This window comes from Lethenteron reissneri, chromosome 21 (assembly GCF_015708825.2).
Source record: "Lethenteron reissneri isolate LAM-NWPU_2019-01 chromosome 21, ASM1570882v1, whole genome shotgun sequence".
Lineage (NCBI taxonomy): Eukaryota > Metazoa > Chordata > Hyperoartia > Petromyzontiformes > Petromyzontidae > Lethenteron > Lethenteron reissneri.
In genome coordinates, this window is record NC_083799.1 from 4,056,799 (window position 1) to 4,073,384 (window position 16,586).

Sequence of the window (16,586 nt, forward strand, 5' to 3'; positions counted from 1 at the left end):
GTTTCTACCTCAAACCATGGACCACATAGTACGCCACTGCCCTCCTATATAATTCATCATCAGCATTTCAGATATTCACCAGGCTACTCCTGACGCCATCTACTGATTCGCTTAACAACCTGAACAACAAATACAATTTTCTGTTCAACTCTACAACCAAAGGAAATCAGAATACCCACCGCAGGGACCAACACACCTCGGGCATTTGGCTGATGAAGTCGTACGCGTTGGCGTTCCGAGCCGCCCTCTCGATGTCCTCCATTGTGACTTTCTCGTGACCGAAGCGGATGTTCTCGGCGATGGTTGTGGCGAAGAGCACAGGCTCCTGGCTCACGACACCGATCAGCTGACGCAAGGAGCGCAGGTTCAGGGTGCGCACGTCCCTCCCGTCTACCATGATCTGTGAAGACCGGGGTGTCAGGTCAAGCAGATTCCCAGGCTGGGCATATTCCACCAACACTGCTGCGACCTTCCATCATGTGAATGTTCAAATGTGACGCATCTATATGGTGCAATTTAAAACATTGCACTGTGGTGAACATGCACAAGCCTGTACAGGCGGGGGCTTAAGTGACAACCCGATCTGCAGTTGTGGTATGAGACAGACACATTGTTGTAAACTGTGTCCGCTAACTAAGCTTGGTGGCTGGTGGCGGTACTGAGGCCAATGCATTCTGCAAATGATGAAGCTACTGCCTGGCATGGAAAAATGCACGTGCTAAATAAAATAAAATAAGTGAATGTGATAAAGTATATTTCCCACGTCAGTAACTTCCTAATGAGCATCAAAGAGGCGTGCGATTATCAAGTGAAATATACCCCAACATGAACATTGTAGTACGAGAAGTAAAAAAAATCCAAAGTTAAGCATAGAAGTAACTTCCTTTGTAGCCTCAATGTGAAAATTTCAATAGGTGATTGCCAGCGATAAATAAGGTACAAGACTTTCATGATTCTTGGTAAAAATTAACAATTTCCTTTGTGACATGGCGACAATAAGCCGTGGAGTCGCGTGCAAAAGTACAGCATGTTTGTGGACGGAACAGCTGGCAGCGACGGCCTTCAAGTGAAAATCTCTTGTCGCACACTTGGCCTGTGTTACAGGGAGGCCAACTGGGGCACAGCCATTCTCACCGTGCCCTGCTGCGGGTCGTAAAACCGCTGCAGCAGCTGGATGGTCGTGCTCTTGCCGCAGCCGCTGCTGCCCACCAGCGCAACTGTCTGGCCGCTCTTCACTTGCAGGTTGACCCCCTTCAGCACCTGGCAGAATGCGACAGAGTTGAGGAGAAATTTTTTGACATTGCAGACATGTGTGGGGGGGAGTGGGGGGGGGGCGGTGGGCGGGCTGTATGTGCGCCGCGTCTTGTTTCATCTCACCGGTACGTCCGCTCTTGACGGATAGTTGAAGTGCACGTCTTGAAACTCCACATTGCCGGTGATTTTGTCGGGCTTGTAACCCTCTTCGGAAAAACTGTCGATCTGTGGTTGCTGTAAAAGGATTTTAAAAAAATGAAAAATAAACGTTGATTATGTGAATACAGCAGTGATGCGGTGACACTCCTCTCGATCATTTCAAGTCCAAATCTATGGGCTAATAAATGACCCTGGGAGCCTTGCCTGTTACGCACTTGTAGTGACATGAGAAGGGAGGGGCTGCTGTAGGCTCTGGGTTCCCAGGTGGTTCCAGACGCGTAAGCCTCTGGGCGCCAGGCACTGGGTTCCCAGGGGGTCCAGACGCTTTTAAGCCTTTGGGCGCCAGGCGTTGGGTTCCCAGGCGCTTAAGCCTTTTTGGCGCCGCCAACGGGGGGGGGGCTGTGTGTGCTCTGTGGGATGTCTGGTGGCGCACACGGCCCCACCCCTCGTCGGACCAGGCATAAAAGGAGAGCTCCCTGGACGATCGGGGCCCAGTTGTAACTTAAGACCCAAGACCCACGACCAGCCATCTGAAGACCCTGGGATGCTGTGAGAGCCAGTGGTGGGACTCTGGAACTCCCGGCTCTACGACCTTGTGAGGGCGAGCGTAGCCAGAGTAGAGTGTCTAGAGTATCTAGGCTGTGTAGCTAGGCTGTGTACCTAGGCTGTAACAGAGTATCAGGACTGTTGGAGTGTTGTATTGTAATAAAGAAGTTACATCTACAAGTGTCTCCGGAACCCGTTACACACTCAACAATTATGAGAACAAGAAGGCCGTTGCGTGGCCTTTCCATGAACTGCACTCCTTCATTAAATGTTACTGTTGACGATCAAACCCATTCACTTTTCTTAACAGTTATATTAAGCCAGAGTATGTTGTATGTATGTTTAACTTCTTTCGCACCGTACATAGCCAACAGTGCTAATCAGAGGTGCGGGGAAAGGACAACAAACTAAACACAAAGAGCAGTTCTAAATAAATTATTTTTCAATTTAGATTTCAAGGTGCACAGCTCCAGCGGCTTCCAAATATCGGATGAAGAGTGATTCAGATGGGTGCAGAAGCGCATTTGAAAGCGTGCTATGCAGTGAACATCTTTATTCAATGGCTAGCCAAAAGCCACTGTGAGTTGACGTATTCCACCAGAGTATGTTGACTTATTAACAAGAGTATGTTCTCTAAACCACGTATACCTCTATGTTTCTCAACGACGAATTAATGTATGTATTCAATGGATACATATAACATATGAATTTCTATATATTTGTGCATACACACACACATATATATACTATACAAGGCACCCACTGAACACTTCACCCGGTCAATGATCTCAAAGATGGTATAAGCAGCACCCCTGGCGACAGAGATGGCCTCAAGGAATGGGGCGCCTTGGCCAATTCCAAATGCTCCAATGATGACGGCGAAAAACACCTGCCACAGAAAATATCTCATTCAGTCTCACCTCCTCAAATCAGCACCTTATCTAAACGCTTAGTACCTCCAATTAGCATGGTTGGCTATGTATGGTGCGAAATTAGTTCAACACACGTACAGAACTTCTCAAGGAATATGGGGCTGGGGTTTACATGTTGGCACGTGTGTTATATCTGCAGAGTGGGATGGCTATTGGCAGGTGGAAATAGCCCATCCTCCAACATAGGAATCGTGCCCTATTTCTTTTTGTAACACTTCAATCAGAATTGTGTGTATCTGGATAGAATGTATATAATTTACCTGTGTGTACCGATGTTTTTTCACTGAGATTAACAATTTAACATTTCTTGCCAAAGCGAAACTTATTTTGTAAACAACCAAAAAAACACAATTTAATGAAACCCTTGAAAAAAACAATGAATGTCAACCATCGCGAATATGCTCTGACAAGTGTTGCATTGTATTATATCAATGTTCCATAATAAATAACAATACTGTCATTATATACAACTCACTGTAAAATGTGTTCTGTATAACAATACTGTCATTATATACAACTCACTGTAAAATGTGTTCTGTAGTGTACAAAGCTATTAACGTTGCAAGAAGCATTATTCCGATTGCTGTTGTCTTGTGCGCAGGTTTGTGAATTGCTTGTGCTGACACTCACAATCATGACGTTCCCTATGGTGTAGGAAGTGTCCTCCAACACCAGTTTGCTTCCGTACCAGAATGCCAGCGAGTACGAGGCATACACGATGAACATGGTGAAACCAATCGACAGATTGGTGGTGATGGCCTTCTTAATCCCAATATTTCTGGCCACCACAAGGTTCTTGTCATATCTGCCGCAGACAAAGAAAATTGCTTAACATCAATTGGAAAATATTGGTTATGACAAGCGAGAGGCTGTCCAGTACTATATCGTAAATGGTTTATGATGAACTCAAGTTACATGCGTGGACTGTGAATGTGCGTTACTGTGTGTGTGAGAGAGCACTAATATAAATAAATATCTGAAGTGTTTTTGGGTTGTACTGCGCATTGTTTGCCATAATGTCCGACTTTGAGATCCACATGCCTTTCCGTTCCTGAAGAGAAAAACGTAGGACATCATACCGAGCAACTCGAAAACACAGCAGGGATAATCCTACGCAGTACTGAAAAAGTTGTCATCTACACTGCCCTATGACACAATCGCATTTAGCATGCTAAAGTTTCAGACAATGGTACTGCATCAATGCAGAGAGGTGCTGTGTGTGTAAAGGTTTGAAACATTGGTCCATTTCCATGGTTCCCTCCTATAAAATCTACACCTCCAATTAGCACAGTTGGTTAAATACAGTGCAAAAGAAGTTCAACATACATGCACACAAAATCTGCCGATCCCTCTTGTGTGGAGTCACGTTTATGAGCACTGTGTGCTTGATCCACCCATCAAAAGATTTCCTCCCAGCCCCTGATGCACAAATCACCTCTTGAGCTCCTTCTCCTGACCCCCGAATGCCATGACGGTGCGGATGGAAGAGAGGACCTCCTCCGCCACGGCGCCTGCCTTCGAGTACGCCAAGAGCTCACGGTTCGTGAACGAGGTCAGGATCTACCAATAGTCAAAAAGAGACAGCAATGAAAACCAATCGTCAATTACAGTCTGCCTTGCAGCACAAACTGCAGGGTTTCATGCCAACACCTCGGGAAAGGGCCCCTCTTCGTCGCAGCATCTCTCTGCTATGGAAAAGGGTAATTGCCTCAAACGTTACCTATGATATATTTTTCCTTTTTTGGGCAGTGTTATTGATGAAAGTGTTAAGTTTTTGTCAATTGTGAATGTTCACCCCTGATAATGCAGGATCGCATTGTTGTGTTTGTTGCATGTCAACAATTATGCAGCATAAAAAGAGGACATACATATTACTATTGCATAAGGCTCATCGTATATATGTTACAACTGTTTTAGTCAACAATGTCACATTGATTAACGTCTATGAAAAAATAGGAAATTTGAAATAAAATGCAAAACTTAAACAAAAGCTATGAAAATGTCTGTGCATTTAGGCCTGTTAAGTAAAATGATTATGAATTCAGTGGATAATTACACTCACTAGCTTATAATGAGCAACTTTTGTAAAATTATTTGTCATGGTTGTATCCCATCATCATCATCATGAGTTAATTCGCCTTCAGAACACATTACGAATACAAAGCAATTCATGTCGTAGTTCTATAAACAGAATGTAAGACAATTTTGAACCATAAATGGGCTCACTTTTCAAGGTGCTCCTGAGCAACAGAGATGTTTGTTTTAGATTATGTCAATGCTGCTTGAGTGATGTTTGTAATACACATATACAATATATCATCATCATCTATCCCTTCACCACAGTTTTATTTTGTCCTTAATCACAACGATTGTTAAAGTCACCACTAAAGCTTCGCCTGTCAACTCTCTCCACATTCGCCAGTCCTTTGCAGTCTTTGTCAAGCCTTGTACTGGCTTTTCAGTTCACATTGTCATAATGCTATACCTACTACATTATATACAAAAAACATGGGATGTTAGCGGTTGGTTAACAATGTTCAACGACAATGTACACAGCCCACTGCATGGGGGACACAGATACGCTTGGCCCTATTCAGAGTTCATCAGTGAGCCATGCATGGCTACAGATGGCAACATAAGCATAGCCGAGCAACGTAGCCCTGAAGAGTCAATGTAGCTCAGACGGTGGGGTATTTAAAATGCTTAGAAGCCATAGTGCCCAGTGCTGTCCCTGACCTTTGACCAGAACCCTGCGGAGATCGCGAGCACGGGGCTGATGGCCAGGATAACGAGCGTCAGCTTCCAGCCCTTGATGAAGCCAATAATGAAGCCCGAGATGAAGGTGGCCAGGGACTGTGCGAGCAGTGACACCTTGTCACCCATGCCGTCTGTGATCTTGTTGATGTCACTGTAGAGAAACACATTGTTACATCACCTGAATCTGTGGTATGCTGCGTGATCATGGTAGAATGTGAGAGATTGTGGTACGGTGTGAGTGATCATGGTGCGGTGTGAGTGACTGGCATGTGGTGGATGATCCTGGGTTGGTGATTTGTGGTGTGAGTGATCTGGGTGCAGTGTGAGAGTGGTGTGGTATGAGTGGATTAATAGTGGTGTGGTGTGAGTGATTGTGCTGTAGTGTGAGTGATTATGGTGTGTTGTGAGTAATCATGGCGCAAAATGTGTTCTTGGCGTAAGTGATCAAAGTGTCAGTGATCCTGGTGTGAATAACTATGCTGTCAGTGATCTTGGTGTGGCGTAAGCTGGTTGCTCATACTCAGTTAGGCGCGTGTTCAGCTCCCCTGTCTGGTTGACGTCGAACCAGCCAATCTCCTGCCGCAGCACGGCGTGGAAAAACGTCTCTCGGATCCTGCGTGCCTGGCGCGATGCCGACAGCACCCAGAAGGAGATGTGGATGTATGACGCCAGGAATGCACCGCCGCCGATGGCCACATAATAGTACGCGTACCTGTGTGAGTAACAGGGGTGCGGGTGCCTGAATATCGGTTTCACCTTATAGTGATAAGTACTATCAAGAAAAACAAACCTGTGGCATAAGTTTTGTGCTGTATAATTGCTCATTTGCTTTCTGTCAATGGGGCCACATCCTCCTTTACTCTTCACCTGTAGTGGATCAATATTCAGTTGCATAGGGAAAACTTTAGCGACAGTAAGTACTGTACTTTGCTTTGTATGTATGTATGTTAAACCTATTTCGCACCATACTTAGCCAACCGTGCTAAATGAAGGTGCGGGGGAAGGACAACAAACTAAATAGAAAAAAAACTCACTGTAACACTGACGCAACATACAGTACGCCAGCACATTTAATATGGAACTTCACCTCAATTACGTTAGAATTTTACGGCCAAATTTCAATTCATTTTTTTTCCAGCTCTTTTTGCCTATCTTTTGGTATGGTCATGATATTGTGTGAGTTACGGATGAGGATAAAAAATCCAAACGAATGTGTGTGATGTAATTTTTCACCATGTTGAGGTGCTACCTTCATTCTCTACGCATACGCACACGCACATCTTTCCTATGCTTATATAAGCCCGTGGACAATTACTAAAACTTACAGTCCTTTGTGAATTCGCTGCTGAATGAAGACCCTCATCCCCCACCCGGCTCTCCCCCTGGCCAACCCCTTTTGTTTTCTCAATGCGATGCCTAAATACTTTCCCGCTCCCCAGCTTTGCGTTGCCCCCCAGCTATGACCAGGCCTACCACACCTCATCCTTAACACTCGCTCCTGTTCTGTTGTCACTATAACTACACCGCCACTTTTAATAACCCTAACCTTCATCTCAAACCACACAATTGTATAATCGCTGTAAACTGCCTTGGAAAATGCGCTATATAAACTTTGATGAGATAAGTCATGGGGTTCTTTTAACAGACCTCACCATGCTGGCGAGTGTGGGTTGGTAAAGAGGTTGAGCAGGGTGGGTTTAGATGTTACTCACCACTGATGTTAGCCATTGCTCTGAATCAAACTCAGGTTGCCGGGTTCACAGCACAGTGTACTAACCACTGGATCACCACTCTATCCTGACATACAGTACTATATAGAATATGTGTTCGAGTAGAGGCATTTGAGTTACCGCTTAAGGATAATTGGTCTGGTGTCTTCTGGCACTTTTGTAGAGCTTGTGGCTTTAAATGTTCTGGGTTGTAGGGAACTTGCATGGTAAGCTATTTGTAGGAGTTGACCACGCGAGTTTCATCTCAAAGTGACCATGCGAGTTTTAACACAACATCCACCACTCAGAACACGCATGGTGGAATGGCTTGCAGGGACAGCATGGTAATATTTTTGCCATGGGACTGTCCACTCATAACAAAATGAGCAAAGATACAAACAAAAAGATCGCCCATATAGTGCTTTTATCGAGCACCTTTGAAGGCCGACTTTAATTAGCAATACAATACATCCCTATGCAGATGAGAACAATGTATTGGCGGTGTGTTATCCTGTGTGAGCACTTAGTAAGGCTCATGAAATATCTCTCCAAGGCATACAATCTTGACATCCAGACCACAGTATGTATGTGCTATAATCTATATACACACACGGCAGAAAATGAATGAAGTACCTGTATACCTGCTAGGGGAACACCAGCGCATTAATGTATTATATTAGCAGTCCACATTCCCTGATGGCCAATGTTAGGACAAACTGTACTATTATTTAATGATAGAACACTTGTAATCTAGTGCGTAATGAGAGTCTAAATGCACCAATCTAATTTTAATAAGTCAAATGATTGAACTTATATAGTAATTACATTTTAAACGTTTTGTTTTCATTTAAAAATCCAATGAAACATAACTAGAGGATAACATGAACTGTTTATGACAGCAAGTTTCTGGATGCAATCTGCACGGAGAAACTATGTCAATACCGTGTCATCTGCTCCTCAAGGCTTTCTGATTCAGTTCCATCTGCAAACAGAGCAACACATTGCATGGCTGTAAATCTGCATCAGCAAAATTATCATTTTTAATTCTTAGTTTGAATCAAATGTTGTATATTACCATAATTTGATTTATGAAATCCTGAACATGCTACAACATGATATCCAACAAATAATTTCTAATCCTTCAACTTCAAATGCATCTCCAGGTCATGGTGAAATAACCTGGAGGCCATGAACAAAGGTCAGCGCAATAAAACACAAAATACGACAAGTGGATTTCAACAACAAAAAAGGTCCAATAAAGATGAGCAATAAAGTGTACAAACTGTCCTCGTACAACAAGTTCATTGAGTTACTACAAGTTCCAGCTAATAGCACGCAGCCGGCAGTCACGATTACAAAATGACCGCATGCTAGTGATTGCCTGTAGGGCAAAGGCAATATATTCTCAACGTAAAATCCAATTTAAAGAAATGTGTTTGTAGAAATCCCATACAAACACTAAATAGTAAAATGCTATGGTTGGTAACGGAGTATGATTAAACTGATTACAATAGTTTCGCGGCAAAATCAGTGGCAGAATTCAAAACCATCTTACTTGTCTCCGTGTTGTTCTGAGCATCATTGACAAAGGTGTCTGTCATTTCTCCAAAGAGGATGATCATTACTGGGAGGGCAGCTCCGTTTGCAATTGCAAAGATTAGTCCAACCACCATCATCAACTTGTCCAGCCCACTTGCAAAACGGAACTACAGATACAAGGAAAATATTCCAAAAATGTTTTATACCTCAGGTGTTGATATTGTAAAACAAACTGTTAATGCCAGTATCCCAACTTTAACATAACAAGCAATTACATATCATAATAATGTAGTCTCCATGGTCAACCAGTGTTGAACAGAGCTACTAATATCCAGTGGCAGTTCTGAGCTACTTACACACATTCTATATAAGTATGACAGGGATCAGAATACCTCGTGGACAACCAGTGTTTGGTTTTGACACAGTGGCACTTATTTATCGCTTTCGGGAATAATGGCACAAAAAAACTGTCAAGCAAAGATTGTATCAAAAACCTGTAGATTCCATTTCAAGCCAGGGTGGATTAATACATCGCAGGATCGTGGTGTTAGCTTGGGGAGGCCTTCATCCAGCAGTGGATTAATCTTGGCTGATAATGGTGATCATGATATTCTATGTATTGTGTTTATGTAATGAATAACAATGGAATATGTTTATGAAGTAAATGATTTAACCCATGTTTAGGGTAACATACCAGTCTGAAGAGCCCAACCATATTGGTTTTCACTTTGGGTTCTTTTTTCTTTTTGCTGAAAATACCACGCACATTTTAGTTTTTTGAGATTCAATGGACAACACTCTGCGATGGTCATGGGAACTTTACATGTTTTTAGTTGAAACCTTACTTAAACACCACGAACATTTGCAAACATTGTTCTCAATAAAAAACACGTGTAAATTAATTATGTAACCTGGAAGGATAAAACCTTTCATACAAATGTATATGCCCCATGACATATAAGGCATGAGGAGGCATTCATTCAGCAGTGAATTGACAAAGGACTGTAAATTATTATTCATATATGTTTCAAAGAGCGTGGGAAATATCTGTATAACACAAGTGTCAAGCAAGATGTATGAGCGAGTGATTGAGTGTCCGTTACTCACCCATGCTTGGCGTCTTGCTCGGTGTCAACACCGCCATCCGTTATATTTTCATAAAGAGGATCAACATTCTTAGCTGCGGCGTCTCCATTCTCAACAGCTCCCACGTCAACCACAGCCTTCTTCTTGCCCATGTTTTTACCTGCGTGGAACAAAAGAGGTGTCCAGATACCGGCATGGTTATCCACACGGACCCCATACCGGCTACCTTCCTCGCCTGCCATCTTCCTGTTGCAGTTTCGCACCTCACACGTCATTGCCGTGCTGCTAGGCAGCACATCCTGTGGAATTTTTTTTTTATCATCTGCCTGCTGCCGGTGTCGGATTCACAAGCTAATTGTGTTGAATACTCTCATGCATATTGCTAATTTGAGCATTGTTTTGTTTGCACAGGATTCCGTTTCTGCACTTCATTGTTTATAATACACCGTGAAATAACTCATGTAGATATTTGATTAACCGGTGATTATTATGGATACATCATACATATATGGTGCATGATCCTCCAAAGCAGACTTGATATACTGGATACAGGTCCATGACACGCATTATATATTATGTGTACATACCATACACATATTACTGGGACAGCTGCTAAAATTGCTGAGTGGTAGTGAAGCCACCAATGTTACGCCTTTCCTTGATGCAGTTAATTTACATTTTTAGATTTATTTTCCTTTAAATCGATTCATACAAATAATTTATTTTTACTTTTTAAGGGTTTGCTGCTCAAAGTCTCGTAATGAAAACCTATTCATAGTCAAATTCAAAACTTGTTACTGTTCTTTACATCTTCCAGTTTTTTAAGGGCACTGCTGTGTAAAGTGTGACCTCCAACTGCTAAATCAGTCAATATTTCTGCCCTCTTTCTCTGCTCTGAAGATGGGCGATTATCTAAAATGTTAGCTCATTATATATTTTTCTAATATAGGGCAGACATGGTGATGAAATCTGGAGAGTATAATTTTAGATTTATAGCAGAACAACTTAAATGGCTGGTCTATGTTACAGGGCTACAACTCGGACAGAATGCCCGAGAGAGTTTGACGGAGATTGATGGACTCATCATAGTTATGGGATGAGTTAGATCTAGGTCGCTGGATGCATTTAAAAGCGAACTCGAGATTCAAGAGTTTGTCATAGATACAATCACAAGGAAAGGCACAATGAGCATTTGGTTATGATGTCTACCTGAATACATCCCTCTCTGAGGGCCAGTCAAACTCTATGTGGCTGTTGCTTTAAATGCCCAAAGATAAAAGCCCTGTGCTCTTAACACTGAACCGAACATCCGTGAGACACATAGGTAGTAATTGTGAAATCTTGAACTCGGGTTAGGAGTGCTCAGAATTTTAATACCAGTTTGGGTTAAGTGATAACTTGAATATAGGATAATGTAGCACCTAAACACGTGACTGCTGGCTGTCATAATATTACAAAGCAATACAGTAGAGTTTTGTGGGTTAATATCCATTGTATTGCACAAGAAACCATGATAGCGGTTGCCATTGAAAATGGGAGATGGACCAAGATATTATAATCGCCTTTGCGATGATTCCTATGCGTATACTGCACATCCGTTGGTGAATATGTGATTAAAACTTCATATTCCATATCCAGACCATTTTGCATATGTGGTCAACCCTTAAATTTTTTTTGAAATATGAATACTGTGATTGTGGATAAGACTGATAAAGCAAACATTTTATCAGAGCTGGACTAGTCGTGTTGTCCAACTCATCGAATAACAGGACAATATTTAGAAAAAACTGTCACCTCTTTTCTCACAGGTGAGTCACTCCACAACAGAAGGAGCATCAGTCGGAGTATCAACATTTTTCAATGCACCTTTGAGATCAGCACCCTAAATCAAAACACATATTATACTTTGCAGCGATCATCCGGAGCGAGACATTGTATTTTAGGCCACTAAATTGCAGTGGCAGCTAGAAATGTACAACTTCTCTAGAGCAGTTTTGAGTGAAGATCTCATAGGTAGTGATTCAAGTTGTAGTTTATTGGCAATAACATTCCAGACCTGGGGGCATCAATAGCAAAGGCCCTTCTTCCAGTATTTGTACGGCAATAGGGAATGTGAAGCTGGTAAATGAGCGAAGACCTTAGGTCAAATTTGTTCTTTGAAACAGAGAGGAGATCCAGCAGGTAATCTGCAGATTTTTTTGTAAGTATATCATGAATAAATTAAACATGATATGCAACCCCCCACCCTCCTTTGAAAAATAACATTGAAAAGTCCCTTCTCACAGTTCTCATAGCGTTATAACACTGGTCACCACTATTACGACAATTTTGGAAGATTGTCAGTCAGTGGGGGGTTACGGGAGGGGTTCGGTTGCACCACAGGGAGTGCATTTGATGTCTATAAATATGCCCCCCTTGAAAAGTTATTTTTCTCAGTTATAGAGTTTATGACTGAGAGGAAATCCAACTGGTCACTACTATTGATATGACAATTGTGGGAGCTGTTCAGAGTCAGTGGGGGGCAGGGGTAGGAGGTGGGTTGCACAACAGGGAGTGCGTTTGATGTCTATAAATGTATATGAGGGCTACAACACACTTTACAAAATATTAATTAAAAAAATTAGGACCCCTGACATGTTGGGGACCTGCAAAAACAACAGGAGTGGAAAACTTGGACAGAAGGGAAAGGCTTGACAAAAAGGAAAAAGATCGCCGTAAGTTCGGTGTGAGCCACACCTCCTGAGGCAGGCAAAGACTGCAGCAATGGAAAAAGCTCATGTCCTCCGACCATGAGTTCGGTGAACCTCGGAAGGTATAGGCACGCCATAGCAGTTAAATAATAAACTCCTGTCTAGGGCAGGTTTACAGACATGCTTACGCAACTACATAGGGTCCACATTGTGCAATATGCCATAGTGATCACTTTGGATTGTATCGGCAACTTAAATTAAAGCCAGTGCCATGCACGGAGAGTGGCCATAATATACTTTCAGAGTCCCATGCACTTGAGCAAACGTGCCACCACGTTCTGCAGCACCTGCAGCATCCGGAGCAGGCACAGTGGTAGCTGTTAGGTAAATCGCGTTTTTGTAGTCCAGGCTACTCGGCATGAAGGCATGGATTAAGTTTTCAAGATCTGGAGTAATCGGAGCTGGAAGAATCCATTTCTGACCATCACATTGACCCGGGTTTCCATGGACATGGACTGATCAAAAATCTCTCCGAGATTACAAAGTTGATATGGGCTGGCCTAACCCCACTAATAACTGGAGCTTCAACTCGGCCTTGCCAAACTTACAACTTCCTCTCCAAACCCACACCTATCCCCTCTGTCTTGTCAGGGTTCAAACCCACATAATTAGTGGCCATCCAGGTAGTGACCTCAGTCAAAATAAGACAGAGAACGCACCCCCTGGAAAAAGGTGAACGAGACACATATCTGTGTATCACCAGTGTACGGACAGTATTATCTCCAAGTGGCCTGCTTTATACGTTGAACCAGAGCAGTGACAGTACACAGCCCTGAGCCACACTAAATGGTGTGGGAGTACAAGTGTAGTGGTGTTATTTCACACGGACAACGTTTTATTTTCTCCTGTGTCACTTTATTCGTACAGAACTCCTCGCGTTCAACACCACGCGTCTCCGTCGCAACTCCTCTTTTACTGCTCGTCTGCTATGCTCCGCTCGCTCTCTCTCGCTCCGCCAGCCTGCTACGACGTTGCCCTCTGCCAGCTTCTCCACTGCCAGCCTCTCACTATACACTCCGCTAGCTCCTCTACTGATAGCCTTATCACACCCACATTTAGGATTCCGCTCGCTTGCTATATACTTACTATGCTAGCTTCTCTACTGCTAGACACACGTTCCTCTTTTATCTCCCTCCTCAGGAAGTGCCCCCAGATGGCCCTCATTAAGCCGGTGTCCTCCCCATGCCTCTCGCACGTGTTCTCCCCCTCATCGGCACTATCTCTCGCATCTGTGGCGCCTACTCCGCGTTTGCATTTGCAGACAGCCAATCACTGCCTCTGTCCCTAATTGCTGGCGCCTCTCTGTCTGCTGTCACCCAGGCCACCCGCCTGCACCTGCGTATCCTTAGCTGACCTCACTGTCTGCAACCTCATACACAATGCAACTGGTGTTTGCAAACCCTGCACCCGTTACAGCACTACACAAGCATATGAGTAGGCAACCAAAACCAATGTTTTGCTCTGTGCCTTGGAGAAATTAGGAAATCCATTGTAAGATAGTTTCCCCTCTTCCCGCAAGGTTCTTTAGGCCATCTGTATCCAGTGACCAATGGTGTCAGAAGCAGTTCAGAAGTTTAGGATCACTACCCTGCGCAGCTCACCCTTGTCCATCACCTGGAGAAAATGTATGAAAAGGACTGAAACCCGACTGAGAGATATGAAAAGAGCAGCAACCTTCGAAGCAACGTTAAAATTGCCGAGTCACTGTCTTCTCAGTTACCTTCACCAAGAAGGGGAGGATCACCATTGGGCAATAATGTTCTATTGCATGATTCGCTAACCTTAGTTTATTGAGCAAAGGTTTCATGGCTTTTGAACACCCGGTAACACATTGCCCTCTCACAGGGGATGTGTGGATAATACAAAACAATTGACATGATACCTGCCCTCATTATTTTACCAACATAGAAGCATGCAGGACCTCACTACAGGCCATGGTTCTCAAGCTCAGCAGCAACTCCTTAAGGGAGAAATAAGTATGGATTCTCTACGACAAGATATGCTATGGTGTCAAGGGGCAAAAGGACTGGTTTTAACTATGGAATAATACCTGCTCTGATCAGGTCACAGCACTCAAGTAATGATTCTGATTGACAGGTTATGCAGACCAGACGAATCAAGCTGTCCACCATCTGGGATAATTTTACTCGATGGTTCTTTAGAAAGATTAATCTCCACATGAAGAAGATATATTATCTTTGGAGAATTACTTTGTTTCTTTAACCGACCATGAACAATCTTGAATATCCTCCAGAAATGCTCTTTCATCGTTATCAAGGGAGGTGGGGATGGAGTACTGGCTCTTGAGAGTGTCTAGGAACCACAAAGAAGGTTCATTTGAAATATGTGGACAGATATAAATGTTAAATGACCCACCACTCTATATCTGAGAGTCCTCTGATTACAGTCAGTATGTACTGTACTATGACATGGCGAGACTATGCAGATAATGTCCATTTCATGTATCTGAATGCCATACCCTGCTGTAAAAATCGGGGGGAGAAGATAAGAATGTTCATGTGGGCTACCCGCAACATACTGGGAGAACCCCATTGATCACATGGAGTCCAAAAGTTCTGAAGCCTGGCCGTTGCCCATGAGATGTACCCATGAGTTGAAGTCACCCACAAAGATGGTCCTCAGCAACTCCAACACAACTGCAGACTCCGCGCCTGACAACTCAGTACATTTATAGCTTTCCACTATAAGGCCAATTTCTACTCCAATTTCTATGGAACTTTTCCATCGAATTTTTTTTTTAAAAGGTCATGTAGTTCTTGAAAACCTGTCATACCTCTCCTAGTTGAGAATCACTGCGTTAGAACATATGTTCCAAAGTACAACAGTTAAGGTGCCTGCACCTACCACTGTAGTGAACCAACATCAATGCAGCCAAGTTCGTTGATGTCATGCAGTTTTGTAATGATCAATGTAGACAAATACAAAGATCCTCAGTTTCGCATTAACAGACTGTTGGGGAAAGTTCTGAGCACCTATGAAGGTCAGGACGGCACACGAGAATGGTGGGTGGCCAGCACAACGCCGGGACGCCTTTGCCTCCCCTGTGGCGATGTGTACACACCGCATCAGGTACTAATTTTAGACTGAGTCGACCTAGGGGAGGCCCAGGACCGATTCAGATAATCGTCACTGGTTTTGGCCCTGAGTGGGAATCGAACTCGGGTCGCAGTGCGCTAACCATCATACTACCACTGCCCACATATAGACAAATATGTCCACACACGTGCACTTCAATATCCGCAACATGTTTATTCTCTTGAAGGTAAGAAGGCAGCATGAGGTTGTCAAGAGCAGCACGTGACTGGATATGTGAATTGTCATGTGTCGACATTGATATACAGACTTCTGACTAGGTAAAATACAAACTGGAGTTCAATTGAACCATTATCGAGCGCAGGTGGGACACAGGAATTCCCTATATCACTAACAGCTACCTATTCGCATACGGTAGCTGTTAGCCTGGAAATATCATCCCTCTTTTTCAATTGAGCTAACTTAAAACGCTCATCCTTACTGATGTTGCTGACTGGTATCTGAGCGCTTTTGAGGGTTGCAGCGATTTCAGATCTTGTCACATCTAAAGAGCTACATTGACCTGGGCAATATTATCATCCACTGGTATGTGTTTGGGGGTGACTGCGAAGTTCAACCCTTTAGCCAAAACCGACTTTAGACCATTGGGCTATTACTCAGATTAATAACAACTTTGTCAACGTCTAACTATTAAATCTGTGGATCTGGTTTCTTCTTGATTGATGTCTCTAAAACGATGGTACTTTCCACACCTACTGGCTATCAACAAAGATTTGTTCATGAAGCCATCCATATAAACA

General features: G+C 43.3%; 1 protein-coding gene across 1 annotated transcript in view; it reads right to left on the minus strand.

Annotated features, from left to right (window-relative positions):
- The window catches only part of LOC133345077 (ATP-dependent translocase ABCB1-like), a 36,311-nt gene that overhangs the window by 17,627 nt on the left and 2,098 nt on the right, over positions 1-16,586 (minus strand). The window contains exons 2-13 of the mRNA XM_061555530.1: positions 10,004-10,142; positions 9,591-9,645; positions 8,913-9,063; positions 8,300-8,339; positions 6,169-6,360; positions 5,628-5,799; positions 4,327-4,451; positions 3,522-3,696; positions 2,735-2,848; positions 1,378-1,488; positions 1,135-1,260; positions 197-400 (exon numbers count right to left, since the gene is read on the minus strand). Of these exons, the coding sequence (XP_061411514.1) occupies positions 197-400; positions 1,135-1,260; positions 1,378-1,488; positions 2,735-2,848; positions 3,522-3,696; positions 4,327-4,451; positions 5,628-5,799; positions 6,169-6,360; positions 8,300-8,339; positions 8,913-9,063; positions 9,591-9,645; positions 10,004-10,134 (1,596 nt within the window). The 5' untranslated portion in view covers positions 10,135-10,142. The remainder of the gene's footprint in view (positions 1-196; positions 401-1,134; positions 1,261-1,377; positions 1,489-2,734; positions 2,849-3,521; positions 3,697-4,326; positions 4,452-5,627; positions 5,800-6,168; positions 6,361-8,299; positions 8,340-8,912; positions 9,064-9,590; positions 9,646-10,003; positions 10,143-16,586) is intronic.